The sequence below is a fragment of the Antechinus flavipes genome, chromosome 2, assembly GCF_016432865.1.
Source record: "Antechinus flavipes isolate AdamAnt ecotype Samford, QLD, Australia chromosome 2, AdamAnt_v2, whole genome shotgun sequence".
NCBI lineage: Eukaryota > Metazoa > Chordata > Mammalia > Dasyuromorphia > Dasyuridae > Antechinus > Antechinus flavipes.
This window is the reverse complement of record NC_067399.1, coordinates 451,641,039-451,659,429: the sequence shown is the minus strand read 5'-3', so window position 1 is coordinate 451,659,429 and position 18,391 is coordinate 451,641,039. Positions and strand designations below refer to the sequence as shown.

The 18,391-nt window shown below is 36.8% G+C and overlaps 1 protein-coding gene across 2 annotated transcripts in view; it reads left to right on the top strand.

The window, feature by feature from the left end:
• The window catches only part of HCK (HCK proto-oncogene, Src family tyrosine kinase), a 40,839-nt gene extending 26,868 nt beyond the window's left edge, over positions 1 to 13,971 (top strand). For both annotated transcript variants that reach the window (XM_051979392.1, XM_051979391.1), the window contains exons 11-13: positions 5,621 to 5,774; positions 6,632 to 6,763; positions 11,399 to 13,971. In XM_051979392.1, coding sequence (XP_051835352.1) covers positions 5,621 to 5,774; positions 6,632 to 6,763; positions 11,399 to 11,601 — 489 coding nt within the window. In that variant the 3' untranslated portion in view covers positions 11,602 to 13,971. The remainder of the gene's footprint in view (positions 1 to 5,620; positions 5,775 to 6,631; positions 6,764 to 11,398) is intronic.
• Positions 13,972 to 18,391: the final 4,420 nt, after the last annotated feature.

Genomic DNA, 18,391 nt, shown 5'->3' with positions numbered 1-18,391 from the left:
CTTGCCAAGAGTCACAATCTAGTGTCTGAAGCCATATTTTTAACTCAAGATCTTCCTTATTCAAGGTCTAGCACTCTATTCACTGTACCATCCACCTGTCCCAGGGATATAAATACAAAGAATTAAACAATTCCTGTTTTCAGGGAGCTTAAATTCTATAAAGTGTAGTGGATTGCATTTGGACTCCAGAGCATCATTCATTCGTGTATATTAATTGGGCACCTACTACGTACGAGGCTTTGTGAGGATATGAACACTAGTAACATACTATCCTTTTCAAGAACTTATCTTCTAGTAAGAAGATGAAATAGGAATATAAATACAAGGTAGGATGTAATATGAACCCTGCATGAAGTCCAAAAAGAAATGGCATGAGAATTTAAAGGAAAAAAGGCACTTCTACTAAGGGCATCAAAGAAGGCCTTGAAAGGAGGAGGGGTATAAATGGGAAGCACCCCCGAAAATGAAAGATTTTCTATCCTAGAAATTCCATAATGAGTACAGGGAAGGGCTGGATCTCTGAGTACACCTAAGAACAATGAAGGGAGGAAAAAGCAGTTTTGACTATGCAAACTTAAGGTTGGTGAACTATGCACAATAAATGGACCTGCTTTCCAGGGGACTCTCAGGAGAGGAGTATGGAAATGAGGCTCTGAAATTTCCAGTCTTGCTCCAGAAAGACAATAAACTGCTTTGTTCTAACTTCAAAATACTGTCAGAGGAGGAATGTCCTTATGATATAAAATGTTTGGAGAGGAAACCCAATAATAACAACCACTGGAATCACCTCCAGTCCAGTTCTGGCTCTATCACTAATTCACTCTATTAGGAAAATGAAAAAATTGATAGGTGTACAGGTCAACCACCTCAGTTGGCAGAGGAAGAAGATGAGTCCTTGAGAGATAAAGAGATTTATCTAACATCACACACCAAATTTGAGGCAGGCCCAGAACTCAGGTCGCCTGCTTCTTTCTTAGCTGAGAGCCCTTCCTCCTCCATGGATACCATCTGATTTAAAGTCAATCCCAGACCCTGGTGAATGAATGTTCATCAGTGATGTTGATGATAATAGCTTACTTTAGAACATCCTGAGGATTCAGACTCTCCTGAGAATTCAGACCCTAACAAATGAACCCTTAATAAATTAATACATCTTTATTAAATTGAATTGAGCCTCTAGAGGCCAACAGCAACCAGTAGCTTATAAAAGGTATGGAATACAGAATCATAGATTTGAAGTAGGAAGAAACCATAGAAGTCTCTAGTTCAGGGGTTCTTAAATTCCTTTTTGCCAGAGAAGTTTTTACATGACTCTGGGTATATAGTTTCGTAAAAATAGGTATGCAAATCAAACATTTCCTGATAATAAATCACAATTTATAGAACTCCATATGAAGTTGCAAAGCACAGTTTAAGAAACTGGAATCGTCATCTTTATTTTACAGATGAGAAAACTGAATCCCAGATAGGTTAAATAAATGACTTTCCCTAATTACATAGGTAGTAAGTGAAACAGCCAAAGCCCAATCTCAAATCTCTGAGTACAAAGTCAGCATTCAGTGCAAAAATGGGGTTCTGAACCTTTTTTGTGTCATGGACCTTTTGGCAATCTAGTAAAGCCTATGGACCCCCCTTTCAGAATAATGGTTTTAAATAATTAAAAGAAATATTAATTCCAATAGAATAGATTTGGGACAGAAAGTGTCATCTGTTTCCAGAGAAGCTCTTTTTCCAGAGAAAGAATCATAGAGACTGAATGTGGATCAAAGCATAACATTTTCATCTTTTGTTGTTATTGCTTGTTTGCTTTGCCTTTTTTTTTCCTTGTGTTTTTTTCCCCTTTTGATCTGATTTTTGTGAAGTATGACAAATATGGAAACATATTTAGAAGAAAGGCAAATGCTGAACCTATGTTGGATTGCTTGCTGTCTTGGGGAGGAGGAAGGGAGAGGGAGAAAAATTTGGAACACAAGGTTTTGCAAAGGTGAATGTTGGATGTTATCTTTGCATGTATTTGGAAAAATAAAATACCATAATTTTTTTTAATTAAAAAAAGAAATGATAAATTTCACCTAGTAGTTGCTGAAAACAAAGATATAATTTCCTCCCATCCAAAGGGCCCCCTAAAATCTTTCCATATTCCCTTTAAGAGCTTAGTAAGCCCTAGGTTAAGAATATGATGCTTAAGGTAAGAACACTTGTTTTTGGAGTTCCAAAATTTGCGTTTAAAACCCAAATCTGGCCATATACTAACTCTGTAATCTTAGCTCTTTGAGGCTCAGTTTCTTTATGCCTGAAACAGATGGGCTGTAAAGCTGCTTCCATTTCCAAGTCCTTTGGTCCTAAAAGATTCTCAGCAAATCCAAAGCCAGGAATCAGATCGATTGGCTTTGCGACAATAGTGTTCATTTGCTGCCATCTGCTGGTGTAACCTACCTAGGACACCACCATCTTGGTTGTAGGTTTTCCAGTTCCGGGACACCTAGAATGCTTTCTCTATTCTCTCTACACTAAATAGAGTAAAACTCAGATTATGAAGATTTCTTGAGAGAGGTGTTCCAGTTAATTGAATTCCTCAGATAAGGCCAGAAATCTTCATTCAATAATAATTGATCTAATGAGCTTTAAAATTGTTTCAGAGCCAGGAAGAGAGGTTCAAGTGTCATCTTTAATATATATTGGCTATGTACCCCTTGGACAAATCATTTGACTCTCTCAAACTCAAGTTGCAATAGTAAATGGAGTTCTGCATAAATTCATACATATCTCCCTGGGATTTTCTGAAAACATCCTGCATTAGTAAATGGAATTTTCTCACCCAAGAGTTTCTTATATTAATAAAATCACAGTTCCAATCCTAATAAGAATACTAGCTAACATTTATAGTATTTATAAAATTTATTAAGGGCTTTACATGTTTTATCCCCTTAGATCCACAATAACCCTGTGAGATAGGTATTATTATTTTAAAACTAAATTTTATTTTTATGAAGATCTACCTTCTTTCCCTCCTGTCCTTTTCAACTACTCCATCTCAATCACAGTGAGAAATCAAGAAAAACAAAATCCCTGTGACAAAACACACAGAAAGTCAAGCAAAACAAATTCCTATATTAGTTATTTTTTTTAAGTATCTCAATTATCATCCTCTAACTATATAGAACTAAATAAACTTTAATTTTAAGTCCTCTGAAATGATGGTTGGTCAGAATTATTAAGACTTTCAAAGTAGTCTGTTTTTATATTATTGTTTTTATTGTATAAACTGTTGTCCTGATTCTGATCACTTTACTCCATATGAATTCATACAAGTCTCCCTGGAGTTGTCAGAAATCATCACCTTGTTCATTTTTTTCAATGTAATAGTACTAAATCACATTCATATGGCATAACTCGTTCAGCCATTCCCCCAGTTTTGGGGCACCTACTCAGATGACAATTATTTGTTACCCTAGAATAGTTGCTATAAATATTTCTGTATACATAATTCCTTATCCTTTTTCTTTGATTTCTTTGGGATATGGGCCAAATAATGGTATTACTGGGTCAAAGGTATATACAACTTAATAAGTTTTGGATATATTTCTTAAAATTGTTTTGCAAATTGGAGCAGTTCATAGCTCCTTCAAGGGTACATTAATGTACCTGTTTTCACATAGCCCCTCCAGAATGTGTCATTTTCTTTTTTTGTCAACTTTACCACTCTGAAAGGTATGAGGGAAAATCTCATAATTATATTAATTTGCACTTCCCAAAATAGTGATTTGGAGCATATTTTTATATTAATAACTTGGATTGCTTCCTCTGAAAATGGCTGTTCATATCATTTGACCATTTATCAACTGGGGAATGCAATTTGAATCAATTTCCTATATATCTGAAATGAGACTTTTATCAGAGAAACTTGTTGCAAAAATTTTCCCCCCCATTTACCTGTTTCTTTTCTAATTTTAGCTGCAATAACTTAATTTTAAATAATCAAAATTGTCTACTTTATGTGATCCCTCTGTGTCTCCTGTTTAATCATGAACTCTTTCCTTATTCAAGATCTTCCTGTCAATTTCCTCCTTGCTCCTCTAATTTCCTTATGGTATCACCAGTATATATTATCTTCGTTTCAAAGATAAAGAGACTTAAGTGAGAGAAATGGAGTGATTTTCCTAGGATCACACAGAAAAATGTCTGATTCAAGATTCACACTCACATCTTTGTGACATGAGTCCAGTGCTGTAGCCATTGTGCCACATAGCTCTCTAGTCTACATGGGTACCTAGCCTGTGGCCCAGGGATTGATTTTTATACTTAACCCCTGGTATGAGCTGATTTCCTTGACTTTTGCTTCCATTCCCTTAGAGTGGAGTAGGAAAACATTCCCAGTTATCTGATGGTTACCTGGGTTCCTCCTGAATGAGACAGCATAAGATATTTGAAACTTACTGAATTTTAGGCTTAAAAGACATGAGTTTGAAAGTCAAGCTCTGCTTCTTAGTCTCCAACCTCAGGTACATTATGACCCTTCTCTAGACCTTTTTCCTCCTCTGTGAAATGAATATGTTGGATTAGAAAGAATTCTAAGTGCTCTTCCAGCTCTAACACTCTATGGTCCAAGTTCTATTCAAGTTTCTTTTTGTGTTTGCATCCCAAGGCAGTTTCATGCAATAGAAAGAACGTTATATTTTGGAGTCAAGGTTTAGATATGAATCTCCAATTCCCTGAGGTCTTCCAGGTTTAATACTCTCTGTTTTAAAGCCCAGCTCCTTAAACTGTGGTTCACAACTTTATGTGGGGTTTCTTAATTGAATGTGAGAGTCACAAAATTATGATTCTTTATCAGTAAATATTTCGTTTGTATACCTATTTTATATATCTATATAAAGAGGGAATATGTTTATGTTATGTGATTTCCTAGGTCCATTCAATTCAATTCAGCAAACATTTAAATGCTCTTACAATTCAGGCAGGATTTAGGTTATGGGGAAAAGGGGAAAAAACCTATACCTTCAAGGAACTTATATTCCATTGAGAGAAACCTGTATCCTGGTAAATATAAAAAATGAACAGCCAATATTGAGTAATTTCAAGGATGTGGTGAGGTGAATATTCAAACCTGGAAAAGTTTGGGAGTGGGAGGAGAAGATAATGAGCAGGGATCAAGCCTTTTACAACATTCCTGAAAAGTGCTCAACCAGCCTCACTAGAAGACCTTCGGGGATGGGGAACCTACGACCCTCCAAGCAGCCTGTTTTGCTATCTGCAGCTCTAAGGCAAATAGCTCGGAGTTATAAGGAGGCAAATTTCAGTTCAGTGTAGGAAAGAAACTGAAGTTGTTCAGAAATTGACATAGTCACCTCATGGCTGAATGATTATTTGTTCAAGATGTAATAGAAGAAAAAATCCTGTTTAAATGTGGGTTGAATTAGCTGTGTTTTTGAGGCATTTCTCAAAATTAACAGTCTAGAAGTTCAATAGCTGCTCCAAGCCCAGGTGATCTCCCTGGACTCCGGCCCAGAAGGGTTCTGAGAGAAGAGGAAGATGATGGGTAAACTTTTGGTTAATTCCTCTTCTGCTGGTTGGATTATGGCTTAAGTTGGAGGATGATTGTCTATTTGGGGCATTGTAGATTGCTGAAGGAATGGCCTTCATTGAGCTGAAGAACTACATCCACCGCGATCTCCGAGCAGCCAACATCCTCGTGTCCTCGGCTCTGGTGTGTAAGATTGCTGACTTCGGCTTAGCACGGCTCATTGAGGACAACCTGTACAATGCCCGTGAAGGTAGGTACTGCCCGGCCTCTTCCCACTCCCTGAACCACCCTTAGTTCTCCTGCCATAATCTTCTTTGTGCCCAGTCCAACAGCTCCTTTTTCTCAGGCCTCAGTGTTGCGGAACAGCTAGGGACAGAGAGGTGAGTGAGCTTGTAATCCTATTATATTTTATACATTTAAAAACATTCTTCTGAGAGGAGATCCATAGGTTTTACTAGATGCTAGAGGGGACCATGATACTTAAAAAAGGGTTAAAACTCCTCCTGTGGGACAATTAACCACAAAGCAGAAACCAGTATTTATTGGCTGAAAGAGTCTCTTCGTTGAGAATTCTCTATATCAATGAAATCACAAGTCTAGTGCAAAAATAATACTAATTCATATTTTTATAATATTTTCAAATTTTCAAAATTCTTCCTCAGAACGTTGAAGTATTGATCTATGCAAATATATGCTTTTCTTTGTACAAAGTACATGTCTTACACAAAGTACAAATACGTGTGTAATACATATACATATACGTACCTACATTATTAATTGATTCTGATAATATCTCCTAAAGCTAACTATTACTAAGTAAAAGTATTGAAATCAGACTCAGTGTAGGGAGCAACTTTATATTATCCAAAAAATCAGATTCTTGATGTGTTCAAGAAAAACAACAGTTGCAGTTAGATTTTGTTCCTAATTGCTTTCTAAGACCTCCACCTGAAAGTGTTTAAGTGCATGAGAGTACGATAGACACGAGATCTTCAGGGTTATACCATAACTGCTGGGCCAGGGAATCATTTGAGGATCCTATTCACACCATAATCCTCACCCTATCCCTGCATTTAACTTTTTTTGATTCAACTCTATCTCTACCAGGAGCCAAGTTTCCCATCAAGTGGACAGCTCCAGAAGCCATCAACTTCGGCTCCTTTACCATCAAATCAGATGTGTGGTCCTTTGGCATCCTCCTGATGGAGATTGTCACTTATGGCCGGATTCCCTATCCAGGTAAGAAAGATGATACCTTTAAAAGCAAAGAAAAATTTATTATGGAATGAGGAAAAAGTGAAGAGAAGGTGAATACTATGAAACTAGAATTAAAAGGACCTTAAAAGTATGTCATAGAGAGCAAGCCTCAGCATTAAAAAAAAAAAAAAAGTATGTCAGAGGATCTTGGACTCAATGTTACGAGACAAAAGAACCATTAAAAATCGTTGAATACAAAGTAATATGTGTATGTACTGCTTTAAGAAAATCAGTTGCCATCAGAACAGAAGTGAGTGCAAGGGATAATGTTGTAAAAAAATTACCCATATATATGTACTGTCAATAAAAAGTTATAATAAAAAAAAAAGAAAATCAGTTGCCAGAGGTACAATAATATTGTATTATCCCAAATATAAGGCATATCCTTAATATACAGTCTCTTTGAAAATAATACCTGTTATAGGGCTGCCCTCACGTTTTAGGTAAATTAAATATGGAGAACAAATCTAGTCTGTATGCAAAACTGATTAAAGTTTTATAATGCTTTACAATTGTAAAGTGCCTTACATTCAAACTTTTTAATAATTTTTTTAATAGCCCTATGAAGTTAGTAGTATAGAGGGCTGCTTTTGATGATAATAATGGAAAAGTAAAGCTCTCAGTAAGAATTTACTATTGTGTCCCTAACATTGACCAGAGAAGAGGGTAATTAATGATCACCATTAATTTCTGGTCAATTCAGTAAGATTGTTATAAAGAAAATGGTGTATATTACAAAGTTGTGAATCATTATTACATTGGCACTAGAACTAAAAGAAACTTTAGAGATTATTGTCTAGTTCATCCTTCTCATTTTATTTATCTTAATTTTGAGAATTTCCTTATATGTTGTAGAATAGGAACCTCTAATACACAGAGCTCACTTTTCATTTTAAGAATACAATAAACTGGTGGCAGCTAGGTGCCACAGTGGATAGAGCACCAGCCCTGAAGTCAGGAGGACCTAAGTTCAAATCTGGTTTCAGACATTTAACACTTCCTAGCTATGTGACCCTGGGCAAGTCACTTAACCCCAATTACCTCAGCAAAAACAAAAAAAGAATATAACAAACTTAACATGTAACTTTCAAAGCTGTTCTATTTGTAAAATCTATTATTCCTTTGATCTCTTTTTGTTTGTGGACAAAAAACTGTTTCTATTCATTCTCCCTCCAAACTGGGGGAAAAAAGAACTCTGTTCCTATTCATTCTCCCTTCAAATTGGGGGAAAAAAGAAAAAGAAAAAGAAGAGCCTTGTAACAAATATGTATAGTTGTGTCTAAAATACATTGTGTCTAAAAATAGACAATTCATTCTTAATCATTTATTTATTTCTTTATTACTTCTCTGTCAAGAGGTCTGCAGCAAATTTCATTGGTCCTCTGGGATTGTGATTGTTTATTACTTAAGATTTCTTACAGCTTTCAAAGTTGTGACATCAGAAAGTTATTATATAAATTGTCTTCATAATTCTTCCTACTTCATTCTAAATATATTAACATGTAATCACAGGTTTCTCTAAAGCCATTCTATCTATTATTTCTTTTTGCATTATAATATTCCATTAAATTTACATCCATAATTTGCTCAGACTTTCTCCAATTGTTGTACTCCCCCCTTAGTTTATAGTTGTCAATACAAAAAAGATCTGCTACAAATATTTTGGAATATATGTGTCTTTTCCCTCTTTGATCTCTTTGGGGTATAGGATTAGTAGTGATATTAGTAGTGGGATATAGGTATAGTAGTGGTCAAAGGGTAGGCAGTTTAGTGCCTTTTGGGGCACAGTTCCTTTGTGCTTTTCAAAGTGGCTCTACCAATTTACAGACTCATCAAAAGTGTATTAATATACTTGTATTACCAAAACCCCTGCAACATGTGTTATATTCTTTGGGGAAGGGTTCATCTTTTATCAATTTGAGAGATTGAATGTAAAAAAAAACCCTTTAAATTGTATTTCTCTGGTATGTTTCCTATATGGTTATTGATAGCTTGGATTTATTTCTTTGTAAAACAACCTGTTAAACATCCTTTGACAACTTATTAAGAAATGGTTCTTATTTTTATCAATTTGAACTCATTTATTATATAGTTTGAAAATGAGATATTAGGGAAACACTACAGAGGTTTTTTCCCCTAATCAACTGTTTCCCTTCTAATTTTATTGATAAACCTATATTTGTTTATATAAAAGCCTTTTAATTGTATGTAATTAAAATTATCTATTTAATAATCTCTGTGACCCTCTTTATACCTTCTTTGGTCACAAATTTCCCCTATCAGTAGTTATAAAAAGATAATTTCCTTTTTTGCTTCTTGAATATGTTTATGATGTGATTTTTTATATCTAAGTCACATATCCAGTTGAAACTTAGCTTGATATATAGTGTGAGGATTAGACTATATAAAATTTCTGCCAGTTTTCCAAGAGGTTTTAAATAATTATTTCCCTCGAAATTCTTGATCATTTGTTTCTCTAAATGATTTTCCCCCTAGTTCTACAAAGAAATCATTTGGTAATTGATTCTCAAATAAGTGAACTAATTCAGATACTGTTATCTTTTTAAAAATATTAGCTTAGCCTACCCATGAGCAATTATTTCTCCAGTTATTTGGGTCCAATATTCTTCTTCCAAAAAGGAAGAAAATGAGACCAGGTCACAATGAAAAAAAAGCAAGTGCCATGGTTAATTTTTTAAACATAGCAATTTATTGATAATACTCTATGATAATAGATGATTTTTAGAGAATATTCTATAATTACCAAACATTTTACATATGTTATCTCATTTGATCTTTATAGCAGCCCTCCCAGGTGGGAAATTGAAACTCAGAAAAAGAAAATAACAATCAGAATTGTTACACATTCTGTTACAATGTTACAATACAATCTAGTATTGAAGGGGCCAGAACTGGAATCCAAGCCTTCTGGATCCCAAACCATAATACTTTTCCCTCTCTGTGACCTTATTCCTCTGCTGGAATAAAGTATCTGGATACCAAGAACTCCAGACCTTTCAACTTTCTTTGTTTCAATGTGCTGTTGCCAAGCAACCTTCTATTATTGATTAGTTTTTCCAAGTAGATTTTCCTTCTGGGAAGGATAAGCTCTCTGCAGACAGGAATGTCCTGGTCATCTTTATTGTAGTAGAAAGAACCTCAGAGTTAAGAGTCAGAAGATCTGTTTTTCTGTCCTGACTCTACCACATTAGAAGCAGGCACAGTAGAGAGTGTACTCTGAAGTATAGAAGATCTGAGTTCAAATTTAGATTCAGACATATACTAGCTTTGTGATTCTAGGCAACTCGTTTAACCAGTATTTGCCTCCATTTCCTCAGCTGTAAAATAAGTTGTATCTGCCTCCCAGGGTTGTTGTGAGGATCAAATGAGATATTTGTAAAGTGTAAGCACTTTTTTTTACGGCACCTGGCATATAATAAATGCTTAATAAATGCTATTTATGTCCTTTCACATTCTAATTGATTGGTCTTCATTGCCATTTTTACATTTTCCCCTAATACAATGAATTTCATAGAGGTACTATGAAGATCAAATGAGATGATATATATGTAAACTATTTGTTAATCATAGAAGGTTATATTAAAACCGTATGTTATTATAACTATTTTTTTTTTTATACTGAACTGCTTTTCTGGCTTAATACTTAAGACTCTTGTTAGGGCAGCTAGTGCAATGAATAGAGCATTGGCCCTGGAGTCAAGAGGACCTGAATTCAAATGTGATCTCAGGATTGTGTGACGTGAAGTCACTTAACCCTGATTGCCTCCAAAAAAATCATATTAATAACTATAAATCAGTTTCCAGACCCTACTGTCAAAAAAATTCAATTCAGTTGAAAAAGAGAGAGCTAAAAGTATAGATGACTCTATAAAGACCAGGTAGAGTCAGGCTGCCACTCTCTTGAATACCAAGTGACCATGAAAAGATAAAATATACATACGTGTGTGCGCGTGGGTTGGCTATGGTAAATACTATAAACAGATCACTAGAATAATTGAACCCCAGAATTGAAAAAGAGATTTTGCCCAATCCCATGTCCAATAAATATGAATCCTTTCTATACTAGTTCAGATAAGTGATCTTCTAGCCTTTGCTTAAACATCATTGGTAGCAAGCAGCTCAACAGCTACAAGGCAGACTATTATATTTTTAAACCACCTTAATTTTTAGCATGTTTTTTCCTATATTGAGGTGAAATTTGTCTCTTTATAGCCTCCATACTAGAGTTCCAATTCTGCTTTCTGGGATTATGTAGTTCAAGTTGAATCCTTCTTTTACATAACAGATGTTTGAGAACAGTGAGGATATTCCCTAAAACCTTTTCTTTTTCAGGGTAAACATCTTTAGGTTAAATAGAGAACAGAAGGAAATCATAACTCTTGAAGATCCTTTTAAGTTTGCAGGTAAATCATATGCCGAGAAAAGTTGAGGGTAAAATAAGCATTGGGTTACTTCTGGGCCATGAATAGCCCCTCTAAACCCCAGTTTTGTGTCCCTCAAATTCACTCATGGTAAGAATATATAGTTGGCTCCCATTTTCCCTGCTTCTATCTGATTCTTTCCCTGCTTCTATCTGATTCTTTCCCTGTTTTTCAGGAATGTCTAACCCTGAAGTGATCCGTTCCCTGGATCGTGGATACCGGATGCCTCGCACAGAAAACTGCCCAGAAGAGTTATACAGCATCATGACTCGCTGCTGGATGAATAAACCTGAGGATCGGCCTACATTTGAGTATCTCCAGAGTGTGCTGGAGGACTTCTACACTGCCACTGAGAGCCAGTACCAAAAGCAACCATGAGGAATAGCATCCCAAGCATTGTGACCAATTCTAGGGTCATATCAGCATTCCATTATGTTGCTTTCGTGCACATTCCCTAAGGGCTCTATTTATCTTCCTAATTCCCACTTCCATTCCAAGTTCCATCTCTAGGACTGGGAGTGTGGAGACCCATGTTGTAGTTCTAGTTTTGTCACTAACTCAGTGGATCACTGGACAAATCACTTGCCCTTTCTGGGTCCTCCTCTTTAAAATGAAGGTGTTGCATTAGATGATTTCTGAGTTCCCTTCTAACTCTTTCATTCAATATTATGTTCTAAGGTCCCTTCCAGTTATAACATTTGACATAACATTGAGTTCTGACATTCTTTGATTCTTTGATTCCTAGGAAAACTATTGGTCATTATTGCTATTGGCAATTGACTGATATGGTTGTTATAGTCCAGTTTTAGCCATAGCCTTAAAGAGATCTGGGTCAAATGGACATATACAAGCACTATGAATGTCACAGAATTTCTAGATAAACATACATTCCTCTTCTTCCAACCTCCCCAAGTCTTTTTAGTTCCTAGCACAACTAAGCAAAAAATTGGGATGGACTTCCCAGAAACCAGACCTGGGAGAAAGGGAACTTTGACTTTTTTTTTTCCTTTAACCTGCTAGAAATTGGACCAGTGTTAGGAACAAAGTCTGAGAGTGTCCATGCTCTTGTCTCAGGAGATCTGGGAACTTAGCCTTTCGTTAAAAATTTCTCAAGAAATGAGGCACATGGCTTCCTACCACACCAAATTAAGGTTTTGGCTTTCTCATCAGGACTGGTGAGTGGCTGTATCCTCCTCACTCCTATCCTAAATTGGCCAGTGTGATTGTTAGAAACCCATCTGTGGTGAAGAAGATGCTAGGATTGGTAGAAAGTGATTTTGGAGGAGCTTGGCTCCATTGAAGGAGAAGAGGAACTTAAGAAAGTAGAAGATGAGAACTAAGTGGGTTGACCTTTCCTAGATTGTTTCTCCAGGCCCCTTGGGAGCTGCTATTTCCAAGGGCAAAGACACTATTCCTCTCCTGAGAGAAATGAGGAGACAAAAAAATAACAGAGGATAATGTAGTTAGCTTGAATCATCTCTTCCTGTTTTTTCTCCCGGAAAGAATACAAAGACAGGCTCCAGGGGGTTCCAGATCAACCAGACCACTCAGACTGTATTTGTATTTGTGGCCACATTTTCAGCCACAACTTTTCCCAAGAACTCACTGAAGTCCTGCTTGGCTTAATTAATTCTGCACTTCAGAGTTGGATCTGTCACTGCATGCAGTTCACTCCATTCACTTCTATTTGAGATGGGCTTCTTTTCCCTTTCTTCATTGAGATGGCAACTGGAATATTTAAGGCCAGAGAACTGGTAGGTGGGTCACTGAATGGGACAAGAATGGGATCTAGTCTCACAGATGTAGCTATACCCCCACCATCCTAAACTCTGGCTATCCATCAAACATATCACTGCCCTAATTGTGAGAGATATATGATAAAAGAAAGCAGATGGCCCAGTGCAGCCAATACCTGCCATGAGAAAAACCACTCAGAACACACTTCTCATTGGTGGTGGGCCAGGAACATGATTACTGTGCACAAAGAAGCATGGCACTTTATCTGAATGTCTCACTACAAAGTCTTATTAAGTTTTTTAAATCCTCTGATTCATTGATTATTCAATAAACAATGACAGTGAAGGAAGGGCATTCTGCCTTTGGGGATTGGTTCATTTAACTTATAGTTATTAATAGTACAGAGCACCATGCCATGCGTTTGTGTCCAAAACAGAGTGTCACAAAGTGGAAGAAATATGAAAGTTTGCCAAGACATGTTCCCAGTTCCCAAAGAATACACAATGTAAGAGATGTACAAGACACAAATCCAGATACTTTTAATACGATGGAGAGCTTTAAAATAAGTGGTGTTGACTAAGGGGACAAGGAAAGACTTTCTAGAGATGGTATTACTTGAACTGGGTTTTAGGGGATAAGACTTCAAAAGGCCAAAAACATTATTCTGTGTACAGAGAATAGCCCAAGTATGGAAGTGGTGAAGACCTGCCTTCAATGAGTCTGCAATCTAATTGATAGAAATAGGATATGAATAGCTATAGTAAGCAGGGAGAGTAAGACAATTGTAATGGAAAGATACAAGCAAAGTTGGCATGGAGTTATGAATTTGTGACTTCTTTTAAAATGAAAAGTTTTTTATTTACCTTTGACTCCCATTATGTTTTTTTTAAAAATATCCCCTTCTCTATCAAATCCCTTCTTCCTGTCATGTGACCTCCAAGGCACCAATACTACAATAGTCCTGTTCCATGTCATCTGTTTTAACTATCAATAAAGAGGTGAAAGATTTGCTTTGGTAGTCTGCTCTTGCCTTTTGTGATATAATAATAGGCTCCTTTTTCCCCACTAGCATTCTATGGTCAGTTGGATCTCCCCTCTTTCTCTTCTCCAAAATCACTGTAGGATCAGTGGTTATATGGGACTGGAGATGCCTCAGTTGAGCTGATCCCCTGTAGCAGTTGTGTTTTATTTTTTTCAGGGCTGAGAACCTTGAGATCCTTATGCTTTGGATGAATAAGGAGATTCAAAGTTCAAGGACTAGAAAAATAAGGAACTACCTTGGACTCAGGACTTCACTTTCAACATCTATTAAAGGAAAATGAAAGTACTGGCCCTGCCTCTCTCCTGGCATCAAAGAACATGGATGTGAAAGTGACTTTAAAACAACAATAAGGACAACAACCACAAGAGTAGAAACACTGAGAAGCATCCATGGAATAAGACATAGTAGGCTCTGAATGCCTTTTTCCCTCCCTTCCCATCTTAGGTTAAATCTTTTGTAGTCTCTCATTTGGAGTATTTCAATAACTTCCTATTTGGCCTATCTGTATCAATCTCTCCCACATATCCCAAATTCATTTCCCTAAAGATCAAGTCTGATCTTGTTATCCTCAGTTCTTTTGTGGTTCTCTATTACCTGTACAATCAAAAGCCTATGTTGGATATTTAAAGATCTTCAAAACCTAGGCTCATCTTAGGCCTAATGCATACTGGGCCTTAAATGCAGGTTCAGGATCTATGTCCTAACCAGCAGGACCTCGTCATTTGTGGGGTGTTGAGGAGACAAAAAGACCTGTAAGAGAAACGGGCGAGAAGGAGGAGGGAGACTACATTGCGGTGGAGAAGAGTCTCGATTTATTGAAAGAAAAGGATCTTAGTTATATATGATTTGACTGCCTGCGTTTTCTGGGTGGGGGGTTGCAATGTAAAGAGAAGAATGTCAGACCACAGGTGTGGCTGACATCATGGGGCATACTCGTTATCTAGTTCCTGGGCGGATATGGCCAATTTCCTGGGACACACATTATCTTGTCTCAGGAATTTAGGACGTATTGTTTGTTCACAATAAGGTTTTAGCTAACCGTATCAGAGTTTACGCACAGGTAGTCACGTTCTTCTTGGCTCTTTGTTTCCTGTCTCCAACAGATCTACAGAGATTGAATCAATGAGGTAGATAATGTGGATTTTAAAAATCCGTTATTAAAAACAGACAAACATTCAGGAAGGCTACACATTATCATGTGTTACACTACAGTTTCATATCTAGTAGGACACATCCAAGTGAATAATATTCCCGCAGAGGAATAAATAGCCTGTCAAGACCAAAGATCTATATTTTCTTATTGATACGTGATTTATCAAAAAGTGGACCTTAATGAATTTAGCCTATTCTTGTTCCAGATGTTCAGGACTAAAGATTATATATATTATTTCAGTTATTAATGTTATGCAGCCTAGTCAATTCCTTAAAGCCTAAAGCTAGGCAGAATGAGAAATACCTAAGACATTTTATCCTTTGACAATGAGGAAGAAATATGACCATACTTTATGGCTAATAGTAAATAACTAGGACCTCAGTTCTAGATAGTAACAGATAACAAACCCAAGTTTAATTCTGAAAGTACATTCTAAAGAAAAAAAATCACAACCAAATCCACAGCCATTCCCCCAAAGTTGCTATAGTTATGGTGTTAAGATCATAAGTCAGTCAGATTGTCACTATATAACTAGAAGCCTATTGAAGAAAGAACTAGAAGAGTTTCTGGGAACAGAGAGCTGTCCATGAGAACCAGCAGAATTCTAAGGACATCTCTACTCACATCTGAAGGTACTTTCTCTCTCTGTGTGGCACTATGAGTCCCTAGCTCTCTTAAAGACTTATTTACATAATACTTTCTGCATGAAGACTTTCCCAGTTACCCTCACTACTAGTGCATTCCTTCCCAAGAAGTATATAGTCTTTGAAGTCTGGAACTGTCCTGAATCATCAGGTAAACTCTGTAAAAAACTGTATTCCCTTTTTTCTGCTGTCAACAAAAAGTAATTTTTAAAAAATTATCATTCTGAAACTGTCCCCTTTTAATCTGTAAAATTCACATCTAAAACTGTGTTCCCTTTTGATCTGCAAAGAAGGGAGATTCGAGTCTCAGGCCCTCCTGGAAAGCATATCTCCCCAGGCTAGTTAAGTATCATCATTCAACTGATCCTTTCTAAGGCAAATCATCCCACTGATCTTTTGGGGATGCTAGACCCTTTTCAGGAACTGGGCCTGATAAGTATCTAAGCCTGGGGACTTTGGCTTTCTTTTCAACCTGAAACCTGAGCCTCAAGATTCCTTTTTAAAGTGCAATTTCAAACACATCTTTGCAGAAAATCCAAAGTAGGACCCTGCCTGCTGTGGAGACATTCTCTTCTCTTCTCAGCACTAAACCCCATTTCCTTAACAGGACTTGCCTCTGAGGAAGTCAGGCTTCCTAGCAAAAGTGGGTTTCTATCCAACAATAAACTTCCCTTTTTGCCACCTAAAACTCTTCAGGTTCATGAATTCTTTCACGAAGAACCTGCGTTGACCAAAAGGGGATTCCCACAACTCTCTGACTGCCAATATCAGAAGCAAGGAAAAATTTGGAACTGAAAGTTTTGCAAGGGCCAATGTTGAAAAATTACCTATGCATTATTTTGTAAATAAAAAACATTTTTAAAAAAACCCCAAAAACATAAAAAACATGGGCAATCTCAAACTTGCTTGGAAAAAAAAAAGAAGTGATCATCATATAATCTTGCTATTGCTGCGTACAGTGATTTCCTGGTTCTGCTTATTTCACTTAGTATCAGTTCATGTAAGTCTCTCCAGGCTTCTCTGAAATCATCCTGCTGATCGTTTCTTATAGAACAATAATATTCTATAACATTCATACACCATAACTTATTTAGCCATTCTTTAACGGACAGGCATCCACTCAGTTTCTAGTTTCTTGCCACTACAGAAAGGGTTGCCACAGACATTTTTGCACATGTGGGTCCCTTTGATGTGGGAAAGATTCCTTTTTAGATTCCCACCCTCTCCTAGTTAATAATGTAAATTACCCTTTAACTCACAAATCCTGGTCCCTCCGAATTCCAATAGAAGATCTGGCCTATCCCAGCCCCACCCGATCTGAGCCAACTTTGGAACTACACCAAAAGCCCCTCAAGCAAAATTTCCCATTATAAAAGGGAGACGCTGGGACCCTCTCTGCAGAGATTCCAAATATGCTAGCCATGTGAGGACCCTCTGTCCACTGGACCCTTTGTCCAGTGCCCTCCTTATCTCTATCTTCACCTATCCCCTTACTTCCAAACCCAATAATAAACCTCTTTTATCAATCTAGCTCTTGGGCCAATAAATGCTTTTATTGGGGACTCCTGCCACTACTAGATCCTCTTTACTGCAGTATCCTTGCGCCGAATCCAAGGGGGTTGCAGGGGAGCTTTGCTTTACTCCCTGTACCCCAAACCTGCCACTAGACCTCAACTAAACTCTAATTTCACTTAGGTACCCCAAATTTAGACTTCAACACCTTTCTCTCCTTTAAGATCTCTTTGGGATATAAACCCAGTAGAAACACTGCTGGATTAAAGGGTATGCACAGTTTGAGAATCCTTTGGGCATAGTTCTAAATTGTTCTCCAGAATGGTTCACAACTCCATCAACAATGTAATAGTGTCCCAATTTTCCCACATCCCCTCCAACATTAATCATCTTTTCCCTAGCCAATCTGAGAGGTGTATAGAGTACCTCAGAGTTGTCTTAATTCAGCACATTGTCTTTCTCTCAGAATTTAACTCCTCCAGACAGAAGCAGCTACACCCAAAGAAAGAACACTGGGAAATGAATGTAAACTATTTGTATTTTTGTTTTTCTTCCCGGGTTATTTATACCTTCTGAATCCAATTCTCCCTGTGTAACAAGAGAACTGTTCGGTTCTGCAAACATATATTGTATCTAGGATATACTGTGACATATTTAATATGTATAGGACTGCTTGTCATGTGGGGGATGGGGTGGAGGGAGGGAGGGGAAAAATCAGAACAGAAGTGAGTGCAAGGGATAATGCTGTAAAAAATTACCCTGGCATGGGTTCTGTCAATAAAAAGTTATTATAAAATAAAAAATAAATCAAAAAAAAAAAAGAATTTAACTCCTCCAAAGGCAAGGACTGATTTTTTTCTATCTTCCAAGACTTATACATTAGCTGACTCATGGTAGGCATTTAATAAAAGGCTTGTTGACTGACAGGATATAATTTTTTTTAAAAAAGTCCTGAATTAAGATTGGGAGAAAGAAGAAAACAAAACAAAACAAAACAAAAAAAATACTGTCACTTCTTATAACCATGAATTTATTGAATCTTAGTTTCCTCACCTGTAAAATGAGAAAATTGCTCTAGGT